Source organism: Trichomycterus rosablanca, chromosome 3, assembly GCF_030014385.1.
Source record: "Trichomycterus rosablanca isolate fTriRos1 chromosome 3, fTriRos1.hap1, whole genome shotgun sequence".
Classification (NCBI taxonomy): Eukaryota; Metazoa; Chordata; class Actinopteri; order Siluriformes; family Trichomycteridae; genus Trichomycterus; species Trichomycterus rosablanca.
The window spans coordinates 1,087,052-1,105,969 of record NC_085990.1 but is presented as its reverse complement, the minus strand read 5'-3'; the positions used below and the strand labels follow the sequence as shown (position 1 = coordinate 1,105,969).

The 18,918-nt window shown below is 44.1% G+C and overlaps 1 protein-coding gene across 2 annotated transcripts in view; it reads left to right on the top strand.

Annotated features, from left to right (window-relative positions):
• Positions 1-18,918, top strand: part of chn2 (chimerin 2) — a 38,243-nt gene that overhangs the window by 3,149 nt on the left and 16,176 nt on the right. Inside the window, exons 1-6 of one of the 2 annotated variants that reach the window (XM_062991656.1) lie at positions 11,180-11,317; positions 13,589-13,627; positions 14,923-14,978; positions 15,239-15,270; positions 16,633-16,746; positions 16,905-17,175. In XM_062991656.1, coding sequence (XP_062847726.1) covers positions 11,233-11,317; positions 13,589-13,627; positions 14,923-14,978; positions 15,239-15,270; positions 16,633-16,746; positions 16,905-17,175 — 597 coding nt within the window. In that variant the 5' untranslated portion in view covers positions 11,180-11,232. Of the gene's footprint in view, positions 1-11,179; positions 11,318-13,588; positions 13,628-14,922; positions 14,979-15,238; positions 15,271-16,632; positions 16,747-16,904; positions 17,176-18,918 lie in introns of those variants that run through there. The other variant, XM_062991658.1, reaches the window with a different exon arrangement.

Here is an 18,918-nt window from a genome sequence, read left to right as displayed (position 1 = left end):
GTTAGCGTAGCGGTGGAGATAAGCGCTGGGCGGACGCTCCTCGACTCCTCCAGAGGAGCGGTGGGAGGATCAGGAGCGGTACGGGGATCGTACACACGCTCTGATAACCAGGAATTCACCGCCCAGGCAAAGGTCTTGTTTACCGGGCGTGGCAGTGTTTTTATAGCTGTTAACTGTGTCGTGACCCGCCGCATTCCAGGAGTGTTCGAGTGTTTAACTATTAGATTTCTGCATTTTCTTTATTTTTCTCTCAATTTAGTCATGGCCAGTTCCTCTGATGGTGTACGAGGAGGGTATATTCTCCTGACACGCCCTCCCTCCGATACGACCCCTTCTTTTTCGCCTGTACTTCTGTGGATCGGCGCGTGAGGTCGGTCTCGCTTACGGAGAGTCACGCGCTGATCTCCACTTCTTACACAGCCTCGAAGACCCCGCCCACTTTTTAGTTCCGTCTTTTCCCACCCAGCAGACTAGCGGCTGATTTTATCTGCTGCAGGCACTAGGGGGCGCCCAGCCGATCGGTAGCAGAGCTGAGATTCGAACTTGGAGAGATCAGAATCCCAACGCTGGCTAATTATAGCTTGTTTTTAATCAGTAAGCTGTGTTTATATTATTATTAACAATTTTTGTACCAAATAAATAACAATCACGATCATACTGGTCCTTTTGCTTCAAATAAATGAGCATCAAACCCCCCCAAAAAGTTTAATACTTCTTTATTCTTTATTTTCATTCCAAAATACAAAAAAAAAACCCAAAAGTTTAGCTTTAAATTGTTCTATTTTATGTTCGTGTGTCCCATCAAAAAATATATGGAAACAAAATTAAGACGATAGTTTTGTTTCAAGATTAAAATGCATTATGGGTAATATTGCAACTGGCATGGCGGGCATAACTTGTCATAAAGTTAGCAATAACAAACCCCGCCCATTTAAAGGGGCGATACGATTGGTCAATTTTACTGTCATTACAAATTAATTTCTCATTAAATCTACGACAGCAGGGGGTGACAAAGAGGCGTCTTTAATTTAACCCTTCACATCCTAACACACGCTGAATCCCAAATATTCTTGGATCATCTAAATGTACACAAAACGAAGGCGGCCAGGTGGGGTAGTGGAATATTCCGCTAGTACACCAGCGCAGCGATTCTGAACTCCACCGGTCGGCTGAGCGCCATCTAGCGGGCGTAATCGGCAGTGCCTGCAGCAGACACGTTTCTGCTAGGGCGGGATGACCGGACTATGTGGGTGGGGTCTTCAAATGCTGTGTAAGGACTGGCAGATAGAGAGGCGCCTGTGCAGAGTGCAAGGGTGAAAAAAGGTTTTGCTAAGGACTGGGCGCAGGTGGGAGGAGGCGTGAGCAGCAATATACCCACCACAACTGCAATCAGGGATCCACCAGCAGGGGGAGACAAAATGAGTACGCTAAAAATCAGTAACTAATCAATTAAAATGGTGAGGATCTGGTCCCACTGTGGTTTACAAGTTCTTTCTGTGTTAAAAGCGCCTGTTAAAATTCGATTATTTAATTATTAATTTTCTCGGTGACCCATTTTATTTTATTTCGCAACTGAGGGTTTGAAAAGCCCCGATTTAAGGTACATACGTCAGTCACATGACCCTGACGGATGGACATTTGGTGATGTGACGGGATAAAAAAGGTCCTCCTAACATCAAGGGTGTGTTTGATATTTATAGAATCCAGTCGTCCCTAAACGCATGTTCCACGCTTCATCCTGATCCTCCCACCTCCCCACACACGGGCGCACCGGATTACGGTTCCGCCTGCGCCGCGTGGTAGGCTGGCGCTGGAAGGAGAAAACGCTGCTACGCCCGCGGTGTGCCGAGGGCTGTGATTAGCGTTGTCAGTTGATGCCCGATGCTGCCAGGCTCCCAGACTCCCGTCCAAGTCTGTCATTATTCCCCTGGAATGCTTTGTTGGCGTGACACGAGCTTTAAAGATCGGCTTTGTGACTTTCACCGAGGGACGGGGCGCGGGAAGGGGGGGTAGCACATACGGTTCGCTTCATACGAAGAAGCGGACGGCACGGCCGCTGGATGCTGGAGGAAGGGCTCCCAGCTATACTCCATGTGTGGGCCGCGCGCTAGCCTGAATTCCTCAGCCCGACCCGTCATTTCTGGACGTTCGAACGGCCAAACCGGCGTCAGAAATCCATAAAACTGGCGCGTCTCTGTGCCCGCGGTGACACGGCTGGAAAACGAGGCTCTCTGGTTCCCCGAGGCGCCGCTCGTGGTGTAATCTGGAAGCTTTCATGAGCCCGGCGTGCTATTCTTAGCGCTCTGGTTTGAGACGGAGGTTACTGTAACGGGACGCCGCGGGGTTTCGGTCGTTTGAAGAATTTTTCCGCTCCGTATCCCGTGATTGTGGCTACGGCTCGACCCGCGAGAGGCGCGGTGAAACGGGCCGCTTGTTTACACCCGGAGTTTTATGTGTGTGAAGAGGGAGAGAAGCCAAAGTGTGGACCGAGCGGCGGCCAAGTCGGGACATAAGAGCGTTTACAAAGCAGCAAACAAACAATAACCACCCAATATTAGAGAAAAAACACTAATGCACCATACATACTCACAGAATCACAATCTTTATTTATTATTTTAATTCAGATCTAATAACTCGGACTGATTCGAATCCCAGCGCATTTTTAATCAATAATCCGTATTTATATCATTATTAATTATAGGATTCCTTATAAGTGCTGCAGTTACGCCCTCTGCTGGCTGATCGAGGTGCTGCACAGAGACAGGGAAGACTGGAGATCAGTGCGTGACTGGCGAAATACCATCAGGGAATCGGATACGACTAAACTAGGGGGGGAATTAAAAGGTTTATGTGATCAGACTCGCTCGTATCACATTTCCCCCCAAATTGCTGCCTTGTGGTAGCTCAGTGATTAAGGTACCAAAGCAATAATCAGAAAATTGGTGCTTAAAGCATTACGATCACCAAGTTTCCACTGTTGGGCCCCTGAGCGAGGCCCTTGACTCTAAATTGCTTGCTCTGTATTGTATTCAGTCACTATTGTGGACAGTAAGAGCATGTTTTCCACACACACACATTCACATTCGATGCAGGTTTTCCTGCGACATGTGCAGCCTCCCGCAGGAACACCATCTGTACGCCGGAGGGTTCCAGAAACGCCACAGGAACATCACGCGGGACACGCCCAGTTCCTCTAGATCATACAGCATGTACAAATTAATCCGCCTCTCTAATCACTGGTGTTGAGATAAATGTGATGGCTCTAGGATTTTTTACAATCATGGGTCACAAAGGGGCCACACTAAACACAGAGGGGCCAAAGAACGTCGTCTTATTACCGATGGTCGATCTGTGCTGCTTTTTGGATAAAAACAAACATCTGGAACAGCAGCACAAATCCCCACAGCTGAGCTACAAGTCCCTCGTCTCTGTGCAGCTCCATCGATCAGCCAGCAGAGGGCGTAACTGCAGCACTTATGAGTAACCCCTACGACCCTCCCTCGCTCGGACCGGACAATTGTTGTCCGTATAGCCACCCGACCGGTTGCCTATACAATATGGTCACAATGTACACATCTTATAAAGTCACGAAGAACAAACCGGTGCCGGGAATATGATGGTGGGTTTGGCGAGGGGTTCAGTCGGAGGATTGTGTGATGCGTTCGTGTCAGCATGGACCGAAATGTCAAGGAAGGGTAAAGAAACGAGGCTGTTTTACTCACTGGTAGTAAGGTGTTCCTAATAAAGTGGCCACTAAGTGTCTGTGTGTCTGTGTGTGTGTGTTTTGGGGGGGTTGGTAACGAGGGGATTATTTTCTTTGCCAGTATTCCATGTTCAGCTGTGGTTTGGGGTCATGGGTTGAATTAGAATGCAGTCATGCTTTCTGCCAGAGTGTGTGTGTGTGTGTGTGTGTGTGTGTGTGTGTGTGTGTGTGTGTGTGTGTTTGTATATGTGGTAGCTGTGTGTGTGTGTGTGTGTATATGTGGTACGTGTGTGTGTGTATATGGGGTTTGTGTGTGTGTGTGTGTGTATGTGTGGTATGTATGCGTGTGTGGTACGTTTATGTGTGTGTGTGTGGTACGTGTGTGTGTGTATATACGTACGCATATGTGGTGTGTGTATACGTGTGTGTATACGTGTGTGTGTGTACGTATGTATGTGGTGTGTGTGTGTGTGTGTACGTTTGTATATGTGGTAGCTGTGTGTGTGTGTGTGTGTGTGTGTATATGTGGTAGCTGTGTGTGTGTGTGTGTGTATATGTGGTACGTGTGTGTATGTATATGTGGTTTGTGTGTGTGTGTGTGTACGTTTGTATATGTGGTAGCTGTGTGTGTGTGTGTGTGTGTGTGTATGTGGTAGCTGTGTGTGTGTGTGTGTGTGTACGTTTGTATATGTGGTAGCTGTGTGTGTGTGTGTGTGTGTGTGTATGTGGTAGCTGTGTGTGTGTGTGTGTATATGGTACGTGTGTGTATGTATATGTGGTTTGTGTGTGTGTGTGTGTGTATATGTGGTACGTGTGTGTATGTATATGTGGTAGCTGTGTGTGTGTGTGTGGTACGTTTATGTGTGTGTGTGGTACGTGTGTGTGTATATACGTATGCATATGTGGTGTGTGTATACGTGTGTGTGTGTGTACGTATGTATGTGGTGTGTGTGTGTGTGTGTACGTTTGTATATGTGGTAGCTGTGTGTGTGTGTATATGTGGTTTGTGTGTGTGTGTTTGTATGTGTGGTATGTATGCGTGTGTGTGTGTAGTACGTTTATGTGTGTGTGTGTGTGTGTGTGTGGTACGTGTGTGTGTATATACGTATGCATATATGGTGTGTGTATACGTGTGTGTATATGTGGTTTGTGTGTGTGTGTGTGTGTGTGTGTGTGTATATGTGGTTTGTGTGTGTGTGTTTGTATATGTGGTACGCGTGTATGTGTTGTATGTATGTGTGTGTGTGTGGTACGTGTGTGTATATGTGGTACGTGTGTGTATATATATGTGGTTTGTGTGTGTGTGTGTGTGTGTGTATATGTGGTTTGTGTGTGTGTGTTTGTATATGTGGTACGCGTGTATGTGTACTTATGTACAGTGTATCACAAAAGTGAGTACACCCCTCACATTTCTGCAGATATTTAAGTATATCTTTTCATGGGACAACACTGACAAAATGACACTTTGACACAATGAAAAGTAGTCTGTGTGCAGCTTATATAACAGTGTAAATTTATTCTTCCCTCAAAATAACTCAATATACAGCCATTAATGTCTAAACCACCGGCAACAAAAGTGAGTACACCCCTAAGTGAAAGTTCCTGAAGTGTCAATATTTTGTGTGGCCACCATTATTTCCCAGAACTGCCTTAACTCTCCTGGGCATGGAGTTTACCAGAGCTTCACAGGTTGCCACTGGAATGCTTTTCCACTCCTCCATGACGACATCACGGAGCTAGCGGATATTCGAGACTTTGCGCTCCTCCACCTTCCGCTTGAGGATGCCCCAAAGATGTTCTATTGGGTTTAGGTCTGGAGACATGCTTGGCCAGTCCATCACCTTTACCCTCAGCCTCTTCAATAAAGCAGTGGTCGTCTTAGAGGCATGTTTGGGGTCATTATCATGCTGGAACACTGACCTGCGACCCAGTTTCTGGAGGGAGGGGATCATGCTCTGCTTCAGTATTTCACAGTACATATTGGAGTTCATGTGTCCCTCAATGAAATGTAACTCCCCAACACCTGCTGCACTCATGCAGCCCCAGACCATGGCATTCCCACCACCATGCTTGACTGTAGGCATGACACACTTATCTTTGTACTCCTCACCTGATTGCCGCCACACATGCTTGAGACCATCTGAACCAAACAAATTAATCTTGGTCTCATCAGACCATAGGACATGGTTCCAGTAATCCATGTCCTTTGTTGACATGTCTTCAGCAAACTGTTTGCGGGCTTTCTTGTGTAGAGACTTCAGAAGAGGCTTCCTTCTGGGGTGACAGCCATGCAGACCAATTTGATGTAGTGTGCGGCGTATGGTCTGAGCACTGACAGGCTGACCCCCCACCTTTTCAATCTCTGCAGCAATGCTGACAGCACTCCTGCGCCTATCTTTCAAAGACAGCAGTTGGATGTGACGCTAAGCACGTGCACTCAGCTTCTTCGGACGACCAACGCGAGGTCTGTTCTGAGTGGACCCTGCTCTTTTAAAATGCTGGATGATCTTGGCCACTGTGCTGCAGCTCAGTTTCAGGGTGTTGGCAATCTTCTTGTAGCCTTGGCCATCTTCATGTAGTGCAACAATTCGTCTTTTAAGATCCTCAGAGAGTTCTTTGCCATGAGGTGCCATGTTGGAACTTTCAGTGACCAGTATGAGAGAGTGTGAGAGCTGTACTACTAAATTGAACACACCTGCTCCCTATGGACACCTGAGACCTAGTAACACTAAAAAATCACATGACATTTTGGAGGGAAAATGACAAGCAGTGCTCAATTTGGACATTTAGGGGTGTAGTCTCTTAGGGGTGTACTCACTTTTGTTGCCGGTGGTTTAGACATTAATGGCTGTATATTGAGTTATTTTGAGGGAAGAATAAATTTACACTGTTATATAAGCTGCACACAGACTACTTTTCATTGTGTCAAAGTGTCATTTTGTCAGTGTTGTCCCATGAAAAGATATACTTAAATATCTGCAGAAATGTGAGGGGTGTACTCACTTTTGTGATACACTGTATGTGCGTGTGTGTGTGGTACGTGTGTATATATGTTGTACGTGTGTGTATATATATGTGGTTTGTGTGTGTGTGTGTGTGTGTGTGTGTGGTACGCGTGTATGTGTACTTATGTATGTGTTGTATGTATGTGCGTGTGTGTGGTACGTTTATGTGTGTGTGTGTGGTACGTGTGTATATGTGGTACGTGTGTGTATATATATGTGGTTTGTGTGTGTGTGTGTGTAAGTGTGTGTGTGTGTGTGTGTGTGTGTGTGGTACGCGTGTATGTGTACTTATGTATGTGTTGTATGTATGTGCGTGTGTGTGTGGTACGTTTATGTTTGTGTGTGTGGTACGTGTGTATATGTGGTACGTGTGTATATACAGGGGTTGGACAAAATAACTGAAACACCTGGTTTTAGACCACAATAATTTATTAGTATGGTGTAGGGCCTCCTTTTGCGGCCAATACAGCGTCAATTCGTCTTGGAAATGACATATACAAGTCCTGCACAGTGGTCAGAGGGATTTTAAGCCATTCTTCTTGCAGGATAGTGGCCAGGTCACTACGTGATGCTGGTGGAGGAAAACGTTTCCTGACTCGCTTCTCCAAAACACCCCAAAGTGGCTCAATAATATTTAGATCTGGTGACTGTGCAGGCCATGGGAGATGTTCAACTTCACTTTCATGTTCATCAAACCAATCTTTCACCAGTCTTGCTGTGTGTATTGGTGCATTGTCATCCTGATACACGGCACCGCCATTGGATGCACATGGTCCTCCAGAATGGTTCGGTAGTCCTTGGCAGTGACGCGCCCATCTAGCACAAGTATTGGGCCAAGGGAATGCCATGATATGGCAGCCCAAACCATCACTGATCCACCCCCATGCTTCACTCTGGGCATGCAACAGTCTCGGTGGTACGCTTCTTTGGGGCTTCTCCACACCGTAACTCTCCCGGATGTGGGGAAAACAGTAAAGGTGGACTCATCAGAGAACAATACATGTTTCACATTGTCCACAGCCCAAGATTTGCGCTCCTTGCACCATTGAAACCGACGTTTGGCATTGGCACGAGTGACCAAAGGTTTGGCTATAGCAGCCCGGCCGTGTATATCGACCCTGTGGAGCTCCCGACGGACAGTTCTGGTGGAAACAGGAGAGTTGAGGTGCACATTTAATTCTGCCGTGATTTGGGCAGCCGTGGTTTTATGTTTTTTGGATACAATCCGGGTTAGCACCCGAACATCCCTTTCAGACAGCTTCCTCTTGCGTCCACAGTTAATCCTGTTGGATGTGGTTTGTCCTTCTTGGTGGTATGCTGACATTACGCTGGATACCGTGGCTCTTGATACATCACAAAGACTTGCTGTCTTGGTCACAGATGCGCCAGCAAGACGTGCACCAACAATTTGTCCTCTTTTGAACTCTGGTATGTCACCCATAATGTTGTGTGCATTGCAATATTTTGAGCAAAACTGTGCTCTTACCCTGCTAATTGAACCTTCACACTCTGCTCTTGCTGGTGCAATGTGCAATTAATGAAGATTGGCCACCAGACTGGTCCAATTTAGCCATGAAACCTCCCACACTAAAATGACAGGTGTTTCAGTTATTTTGTCCAACCCCTGTATATGTGGTTTGTGTGTGTGTGTGGTACGCGTGTATGTGTACTTATGTATGTGTTGTATGTATGTGCGTGTGTGTGGTACGTTTATGTGTGTGTGTGTGGTACGTGTGTATATGTGGTACGTGTGTGTATATATATGTGGTTTGTGTGTGTGTGTGTGTGTGTGTGTGGTACGCGTGTATGTGTACTTATGTATGTGTTGTATGTATGTGCGTGTGTGTGTGGTACGTTTATGTGTGTGTGTGGTACGTGTGTGTGTATATACTAGGGCTGTCAAACGATTAAAATTTTTAATCGCGATTAATCTCAGAATTTCATATAGTTAATCGCGATTAATCGCATTAAAAAAAATCTGTGTAAATGTTATAGAAAACAAGGATTTTTAAGTGAAATGTTACAATTAAAATGGTGAACACATTTTATGCTAAATGTACTGATGTTAAAAACTGCTGGGACAAGAGAAAACTGTAAGGGAGTTTTATTCACTCACATACTAGGCAGTAAATGTCAGATTGTAGTTTAGAATTTCTCCATCAGCAAACATTGTAGATCAGCGGTGCTTTAGGTGGGATAAGGCGTAGTTATTGTAACAGACTTTTCTGTGGTTGTATTGTGACAATGGTTTGATGGCCGTTTCTACACGAAGTGAGTGTGTTTTGACCCTTTGGGGCTTCCATAGTGCATGGACTAACGTGCTTGACTCAGCTTTCCGGTATTTGGTACCTTAACAGAATAAGTTAATAAAAGTGTTCTGCTCCCGACAACTTGTGAATATAGCGTGTATTTATTTCTTTATAAGTGCATCACTACAACGCTCGGTTACATTATGTTAACAAACCGCAAATGAAAAACGGTGGCAAGTCCGACATTAAAACGTTTGTTTTAACATAATGTTAACATAATGTAACCGAGCGTTGTAGTTCTACCAGTCAAGTCTCAACATTAACTAGAATTTGCGTTAACGGCACTATTATTTTTAATCGCGTTAAATTGAAATCGCGTTAATGCGTTATTATCGCGTTAACTTCGACAGCCCTAGTATATACGTATGCATATGTGGTGTGTGTATACGTGTGTGTGTGTGTGTACGTATGTATGTGGTGTGTGTGTGTGTGTGTACGTTTGTATATGTGGTAGCTGTGTGTGTGTTTATGTGGTTTGTGTGTGTGTGTTTGTATGTGTGGTATGTATGCGTGTGTGTGTGTGTAGTACGTTTATGTGTGTGTGTGTGTGGTACGTGTGTGTGTATATACGTATGCATATGTGGTGTGTGTGTGTGTGTGTACGTATGTATGTGGTGTGTGTGTGTGTGTGTGTGTGTGTACGTATGTATGTGTGGTAAGTGTGTGTGCATGTGTGTGTGTGTGTGGTACTAAGGGTTCTGTTATTGCTCTTATTCACGTAACTTAAGAGTGTGAGATCACAAGGCACCAAGATATGTTGTGAGTGTGTGTGAGAGAGAGAGTGTGTGTGTGGAGGCTAAAGTGTGTGTGTGTTTGAAGGGGGGGGGGGTGACACTGATAGAAACCAAAGCTCTTGGCTTAAAGCAGCTTTCAAACATCTGAAGTCCACAGTGGGACGGTTTTCACTGCCACACTCACACACACACACACACACACACACACCATTAAAACCAGCACTCTTTGTTCTCCTGCACCCATAAAAATGCCCCCGGGCAATGCCCACTTGTGCCCTGGATTTGTTATCAGATCTGCTTTAGTAGGGTTGTGGCGGGTGTGGCGCTGCTCAGAATTACTCGGCATGAGGCGGGAATGGCGATGGCGAGTGGTGTGTTAGTCACGACCCTCCTCAGTCAGAAGTGGAGGTCTGTAGCAGTAGAGATGGATCATATGGAGATCCGTATCGCGCACAGAGAGTCACGCACTGCTCTCCGTTATTCAGCTTCTCAGTGCAGCACCCTGACCGGCCTGTAGAGGGCGTAATTACAGCGGTGATAACATTTACATTTTGGGCATTTAGCAGACGTTCTTATACAAAGTGACTTACAGGGTTAAGGGCCTAATAGTGGCAACCTGGCAGATGTAATGCAAGCGATAAAGGGTTCAGGTTTGTGCCCTTGACAGGGGTGGTTTTTGAACCGGCAACCTTTTGATTACTAATCTAGTACCTTAACCACTGAGCTATCGCTGCCCCTACGTTCCTTCTTACCTGGATGAGCTAATCGTTGTCCATGTAGGTGCCTAGCCGGCCGGGAGCAGAGCTGAGATTCGAACTAATGAACTTGAGACCTCAGGATCAGAGCACTGGTGGGCGCCACCCGAGCCCCAAAATTTAATAATAATTACACGCAAATAATTGCAACCTTTTTTCTTTTTTAAAAATAATAAAAGCATTTTTGTTTCTCATTTGTTCACTTGTTTGTTTTTTATATTTTTAATGTTTATTTTTGTATTTTTATTTTATTATTTTTTTGTATTTTTATTTCAATATTTTTTGTATTTTTGTTTATTTTTGCATTTTTTATGTTTGTTTATTTTTGCATTTTTATTTTTATATTTTTTATGTTTATTTTTATATTTTTTGTGTTTATTTTTGTATTTTTTATGTTTATTTTTGCATTTTTGTATTTTTATTTTTGCATTTTTATTTTTTATGTTTTATGTTTATTTTTGCATTTTTATTTTTGTACTTTTATTTTTTTATGTTTATTTTTGTATTTATATTTTAATTTTGTATTTTTTTTTTTGTATGTTTATTTTTATGTTTATTTATTTATTTATTTTTTTGCATTTTTATATTTTTATTTATATATTTCAATTTTAGTTTTTGTATTTGTATTTTTATATTTTTATTTAATTATTTTTATTTTTGTATTTTTTCCACTGTTGTTACGGAGGTGTCTGTATTCGACTGTATGCGACTGTAGACGAGGATTTTATGAGGCTTTACCCTCTCAGACTGGTGGTGACTGGTGAAACACGTAATGCATCAGGAATGCACTCTGACCCAGCTAGTACAACAGGTAACCATTAACCATTAACCCGTTAGTTGGCAGGCGGAGTGAGAGGGTGGGAACTGGTTCCACTGTAGCTGCGTTTAGTGCCGTGATTCTGAGAGTGTTCGTGTTGGATCGACGTGCTGGGCTGGTTTTGGATAAAGTGATGCGGTTCTGGAGTGTGTGTGTGTGAGTGTGTGTGTGTGAGTGTGTGTGTGTGTGAGTGTGTGTGTGTGTGTGTGTGTGTGTGAGGAGGAAAAGTGCTGACTGGCTGCAGAATGTGCTGACAGAAAGTACGACAGCAGCCTGAAATAAGACGTGATACCGTGGAGACCAGCACACAATGCACTCACACACACACTCTCACACACACTCTCTCACACACACACACACACACACACACACACACACACACACACACACACTGATGAGCCAAAACATTAGGACCACCCATCTAACATGCTCCAACCCACAAAGGAACAGATTCCCACTGGTAGTGCTGTGGTATAGGTAGCTTAATGGTTGGTGTACTGGATTAGTAATCAGAAGGTTGCTGGTTCAAGCCCCACTAGAGCAGAAACAGATTCACAGTTTTGCCGCATTGTTTAAACACTTTCCCTGAGGATTAATAAAAATCGATCTCTCTAAACGATGCACGTGAGCCTGGCCATCCAAGATCTTGACCAGTCGACCTTCTTCCGTTGCTCAGGTGTCCAGTTCTGGTGCCTGACCATTGTTTGTGCTTCCGTGGGTGGACAGGAGTTAGCCTGGGTGCTTTGACTGCGTGGCCCCGTACACCAAAGGCTTTAAAACGCTGAGTGTCGTGAGGATTAAAATCATCGATGAGTCTCGGCCGCCCAACAACCTGTCGCTGGTTTGTGGCTCGTCTCTCTTCGAGACACTGTCTGTAGGTCATCACCTCTCAGCAGTGGTGGGCTAGCATGCTTTACCACTGCTCCACCCGAGCGCCCTTTGTGTGGTCGTGGCATTTTTCTGTCCAGTTTCTCTCCCAATTTAGTCATATCCAATTCCCTGACTGTATTTCCCCTCTACTGCTGCAGACCTCCACTCCTGACCGAGTCGTGACTAACACACGCCCCCTCCGACACGTGTGCAGCATAAACCGCTTCGGTTCATACAGAGATCCGTATCGCGCACGGAGAGCCACACATCAATTCTTCTGTGTCGCTGAGATCAACAGAAGTGCGTCAGCAGAAATGTTTCAGCTCGCTCGGCTTCCCGCGAGTCTTTTTGGCAGCACCGGTCCCACTTGGAGAGACTGAAAAGCCTTTACGACCATCAGGAGCCTTTCAGAAACCCATTAGCAAATGCTCAACAGAGACGTGTTCATTTAGCAGCTAATTATGCGGACGGTGGGGTTTGTTGCACGTTGCCGTTATTTTCTCGGCTCGTTTCGGTTTTGGATTTTTATGGTGTGTTTGTGTGATGGAGTGTGTTGTGTGTAGGTATGTCGATGTTAGTGTGTAGTGATTGAGGTCGTGCGTAAATCGATTATCCCTAAAAAAGAGGAATAAATAGATTCTGTATTTATATTTTTGTATTTTAATTTTTATATTTTAATTTTTATATTTAAATGTTTGTATTTTTGTGTTTTTATTTTTATATTTTAATTTTTATATTTACATTTTTGTATTTTTGTGTTTTTATTTTTATGTTTTAATTTTTGTATTTTAATTTTATTAAATTTTTATTTTTGTATTTTAATTTTTCTATTTTTCTTTTGGTATTTTAATTTTCTATTTTTATTTTTGTATTTTTATATTTAAATTTTTGTATGTTTGTATTTTTATTTTTGCATTTTTGTGTTTTCGTATTTTTATATTTTTATTTTTGTGTTTTTATTTTTGTATTTTTATGTTTATATTAAAATTTTTGTATTTTTTTGTATTTTTATATTTACATTTTTGTATTTTTATTTTTATATCTTTATATTCATATTTTTTTATTTTTTTATATTTTTGTTTTTTATTTTTGTATTTTTTTTATTTATTTTTCGTATTTGTATCTTTTGCTTTTATCCTAATTTGCATTCAGTTAAACTTTGCTTAGCATTGTCGCGTCGATAATGTTGACGTCACCTCCTGTCGCCGGAACTCGCAGCTCTGATCGAAGACTGAAGTGTAAGGGCTGCTATAGTTCAATAGGAGGCGCCAAATCCACGTTAATGCACATTGTTTTAGAACAGGATGTCAGACGAGCTTAAATGTCCACATATTTTTGGTGGATTGGTTCTAACACTCCTCTGTTTGTGTGTGTGTGTGTGTGTGTGTGTTTCAGATCTGGAGGACTACCAGCCCCCGATATGGAAATCCTACTGTAAGTATAAATAATTTCCTCTCTGTGTTTTCCTCTGGAGAGTGTGTGTGTGTGTGTGTAAGTGTGTGTGTTAGTGTGTGTGTGTGTGTGTTAGTGTGTATGTGTGTGTGTGTGTTTGATCTGAGCTGGAATGTATGGAGGGGAACGTTTACAGGTTTCCTAATCGAGCGTGGGAGTCGATCTTATCCGAGAGCGCGACGTGATCTGTTTTATTTCTGCATTTTATTCCTTTTTCTCCCAGTTTAGTCGTACCCAGTTCCTCTTCCTCTGCTGGAGACCCTGATGGTGTACGAGTGGGGTTATTATTATCCCTCTGACACATGTGCGCTCCACCGACCCCTTCTTATCCCCCCCGTACTTCGGTGGATCGGTGCAAGGAAACTACGGGGGTCGGGGGTGGATGAAACAGTCCAGCCACTGGGAGGCGCTGTTTTAGTGTCTGTGCACTCTCAGTGCAGGTCACAAGCCCGGATAGAAATAGGAGGGTTGCGTCTGGAAGGGCGTCCGAGTACGTATGAGTACCAAATCCGCTGTGGCGCCCCCTATAGACGGGAACAACCTAAAGAAAAAAAGAATTGATCGAGCGTGTTTCGTATCCATAAAGAGGAAAGAAGTTTCCTGTTGGACTCTTGAGCGTGTCGGACTATCGAGCTGCTACACTGATTGATTATCTGTTGGTCCTGATTTATTAGCTGCTCCGTCGTCCAGCCTGTAGTTCATTCTTCACCACGTTTAGCAGCAGCAGCACCGAGCGCTCGTGTGTGTGTGTGATCTATAATCACCGACGGCGTAAATATTGGTGTCGGACGCTTGGCGAGGGGGTTGTCGCTCTTGAAACGAGATTTATGGACTCCACTCATATCAGAAATCAAAAGTGCGGACCTGCAGCGGGTTGGAATGAAGGGCGTGGTGATGATTTTATAAATAGAACACGTCCATGTTTACACCTCAATCAGAATAGAACACGCCCATTATACACAAGTGAAGTGTACCCCCCCCACTGGCTGGGCTGTTTGGGCCACCCCTTCCCCCCTTCCCCCCTGTGCAGACGCCCAATGGGCTGATAGCACAGCTGAGATCCGAACCCCGGCTAGTGAGAAAGCACCTGCAGCCAGAGCCATTCGACTACGAATAAAAGCAGATCATAGGAGGAAGCACATGTTAGCCCCGCCCCAACCTAACTAATGAGTGAAAATAAGTAATGACCAAATTAAAAGGAAAAAAACCAAGATCAAAAGTAAAACAAATAAATCTGTGTGTGTGTGTGTGTGTGTGTGTGTGTGTGTGTGTTATAGTGTATCAGCTACAGCAGGAGGCACCGAAACCGAAGAGAATAACGTGTCCACAAGAGGTCAGTAAAGACGCGAGTGATTATTATATGTGCAAAATCACAACAAAATTTGTTTAATGTTTAAAAAATCGTTTAAAAGCTTCATAATTCAAATATTTTCTTGTTTACATGTCGTTCAGTACCCATAATTACTAAAAACAGATTTGTAGAGACTCGCCGTACAGGATCTGATTTATAAATTATATAAAAATATTTAAATGTAAAAGATAAAACTGATTTTTACTTATTCAGCCTTTTATTTTCTGTTTCTCTCATTTCAGATCAAAAGCCGGCCGAAGTATTACGGCCGAGAGTGAGTGTGAAATATTATCTTCAGTATTTACAGTTTTTTTAATGCATGAGGGAGATTTTCGAAACGTCCACTCACTGGTCACTTTATTAAAAACACCAGATTATTATCGAGCAGGACCCCCGTTTATTAGAATTCATCCTGTTGTGGATTCCACAAGGTATTAAAAACTTTCCTGTGAGATTTTGCTTCACGCCGAGATCCTGGTTCATACCTCTGATGTTCAGATGAGGCGATGCTGAAGTGTCCTCATAACTGCTGCAGTTACGCCCTCTGCTGGCTGATCGATGGGTAACGGAGATCGATACCTGACTTTATGTGCATGATATGGATCTCCAAATGAACCCTGGTGCAGGTGAAAAGAAGCGGTCGGTTCTGCACACGTGTCCAGAGGGGAGAGGGGAAATACGATCAGGGAACTGGGTACGACTAGATTGGGAGGAAAATTAGGGTAAAGTGAGTGTGACTGTAATTTGTAATAACGAATATATTTTTTGAATAATTAAAAATGTAAATATGATAAATATTAGTAATTATTTTACAGTTTATTAATTCTATTGGTTTTAAGTAATAGTAAATTAATTAATTATTAATTCTATTGGTCTTTTTGGGAATATTTATTTACTTAATTAATTATATAGGTCTTTCTTTTAGTAATATTCATTTAATTAAATAATTCTGTTCTACAAATAAAAATTCTATTCTATAAAGTTCTATAAATTCTAATTTATAAATATAAAAATATTGATTAAAATAATAATGTTACGGTTAAATGTGGGATTAAATATAAAAAAATATTAATAATTTTATTTATCAGGAATTTAAAAATTTTAAACTTCCAAATGTTTTTGTTTGTATTAAATATTAAAAATTGATTCTTTTTAATATTAATAGCGTGATTATTTCTCCTCTCCCACCATAATCTCCCAATTTAGTCATATCCAATTCCACATCAGCACACGTCCTTGTTCCACTCGTGTCCAATTCGCCGCCACTTCTTATCACCTGCCAGTGTTTGGTTTCCACACAGAGAAAGCCGCGCTAGAAAGTGATTTACCCATCGAACTTTGGCTGACATAATTGTGGCGCCACCTACTGGGTGAAACACTCAAACCTAATTTTATTTTTACATTTTCTCTTTCTTGGCACATCAGACTTGGACTTTTTTGGCTCAGTGGTTAAGGTACTGCACTAGCAAACAGAAGGTTGTTGGTTCAAGCACCACCACCAACAAGTTGCCACTCTTAAGACTTAATTGCTCAAATACTGTAGTACTAGGTCATAGTTGTAAGTCGTTTTGGATAAAAGCGTCTGCACGTGTGTGTGTGTGTGTGTGTGTGCATGTGTGTGTTTGTGTGTGTTCAGGTTCCATGGGTTGATCTCCAGAGAGCAGGCGGATGAGCTGCTGGATGGAGCGGAGGGAGCGTACCTGATCAGAGAGAGCCAACGGCAGCCTGGCACCTTCACACTCGCTCTGAGGTACCCGGATACACACCACGTACACATACCCGATACACACCTGATACACACTCTATATACACCAGTTACACACCCGATACACCCCAGATACACACCCGATACACCCACACCGTGTACACACACCTTCTGTAACATGTTCACCCCCCTCTCCACCCCAGGTTCGGATGCCAGACGTTGAACTACAGGCTCTTTTACGACGGGAAGCACTTCGTGTGTGAGAAGCGCTTCGAGTCGGTGCACGACCTGGTGACCGACGCCCTCATCACCCTGTACGTGGAGGGCAAAGCCGCCGAGTACATCGCCAAGATGACCGCCAACCCCATCTACCAGCACCTGGGGTACACGGCCTTACTGAGGGACAAGATGAGCCAGAGACTGAGCCGGGCGCGCTCCGAAACCAGACGGGTCGCCTTCCAGCGGGAGGACAAGGTGAGACCGGTGGAGAGAAAATGGGCTTCAGTCAGTTATTGTATAACCACAATATTCTCCTGTATGTGGGCGGATCTGGTCCTCATACCAGAATGGGCACCGTTTTGATGCCCATCCTGATGCAACCCTTTTACTTCTATCCGGGCTATACTGTTTCAGCTACCCGCTGCTTTTCTTCATCGTCTTTATATTAAAGAGCTTGTTTTGTGCTGGAACAGAAAAGGACCTTTCCTAAACTGTTGCAGCCAATCCAGAAGCATGTATTTCCCTTATATAATTGATTTATCACACCTTTTAGCAGCTGTTGTGGCTGAAACACGTGAATTTAATCATTAGAAGTGGCGTCCCAATACTTTTGCCCAGTACTATATGCAGGTTAATCATTATCTGTTTTCTTTTCGACCACTAGGGGGCAGGAGAGACCAGCCCTGTACACCCGGCAGTACCGCGTACTTGGATTACAGGTCCTAGTCACTATAGTTACACCTACACTGTATTTCCAAAAGTATGTGGACGTGCCTCGTTATTGCGCACAAACCCAGTTCTAGACAGATTGGGTACGGAGGAACCCCAAAGTCCTGAACGACTTCATATCCAGTTCCTGACTGTGAATGCGCTGCTGCTTGCACAAACCGAGCCGGAATTGGGTTCCCGCACAGAGCCGTATGTACAGAGAGACACGCTAAGCTCCATGTGACCCCCTCCTATTCGCACAGGCGCTCGGACCAGTGGGACAAGTCTGTGTGGACGCCCCGCCAGGTCGGCATCTCTACCGAGATTCAAACCCGCGACTTAGAGCTCTCCACAGGGGCGTGTTAGTGCGGCAAACTACGCTAACTTACTAACACTGGGACCCAGGGTTTAAATCCTTAGCGGTGCTATCAACCAGACGGGCGTCTCCATACAGACAAGGTTGGCTTGTCTGAGGGGGGGCGGCAGAGATGGATTGGTGCCCCGTATAGGATGTTCCTGCTGTTTTGATAATAAATGCTTTTCTTTTGAGTGTGTCTATGGGGATTTGTGCCCATTCAGTTAAAGGAGCATTGAATATAAGCGGTGCATGAGCGGAATATCAGCGGCCGAAACAGTAGAAATAGGAAGGTTGCATCATGGGTAAAACCTGAGTGGAGTCTGGATTGAGGACCAGATCCGGTGTGGCGACGCCTGAATACAGGAGCAGCCGTAAAAAATCTGGAGCCTTGACGTTGGGCTCAGATGTAAACATTAGCGCTGATACGCGTCTCCACGAGGTTTTAAATCTCTGCCGTCGTGAGATTTTGGATCTCGCTCCCGCTGACCGGCTGGACCTGTCTGGGAACCTGTTTGGTCCTCGGAGCTGTTTCCGTGCCACGCCCTGTTCTGCACTCGTAATTACTGGTGTGCGGCGTGGTGCTGAATTTAACCTGAAGCAGCGTGAAGCTCGTCTGTTTCAGCTCATGTTGCCCGGTGAGCGTGGCACCGCACCCGTACTCTGGGATACACGGGCGACACCGCCCCCTCCAGGCCTGGCTCCAGGGACAGGTCCCGGTAACCCTCTCGCGGGCGGGGTACACACACAACACTCCTTTATTTGAGATCTTATAAGGGTGCACCGCACAACAAGAAGGTCCTGGGTTCGATTCCCAGGTAGAGAGGTCAGGGTTCTTTCTGTCTGGAGTTTGCATGTTCTCCCTGTTTTTTTGTGTTTTTCCTTTTGCACATATTAGAACAGCGTTAAAAAAGCTGATAAATTCACATCGTTCT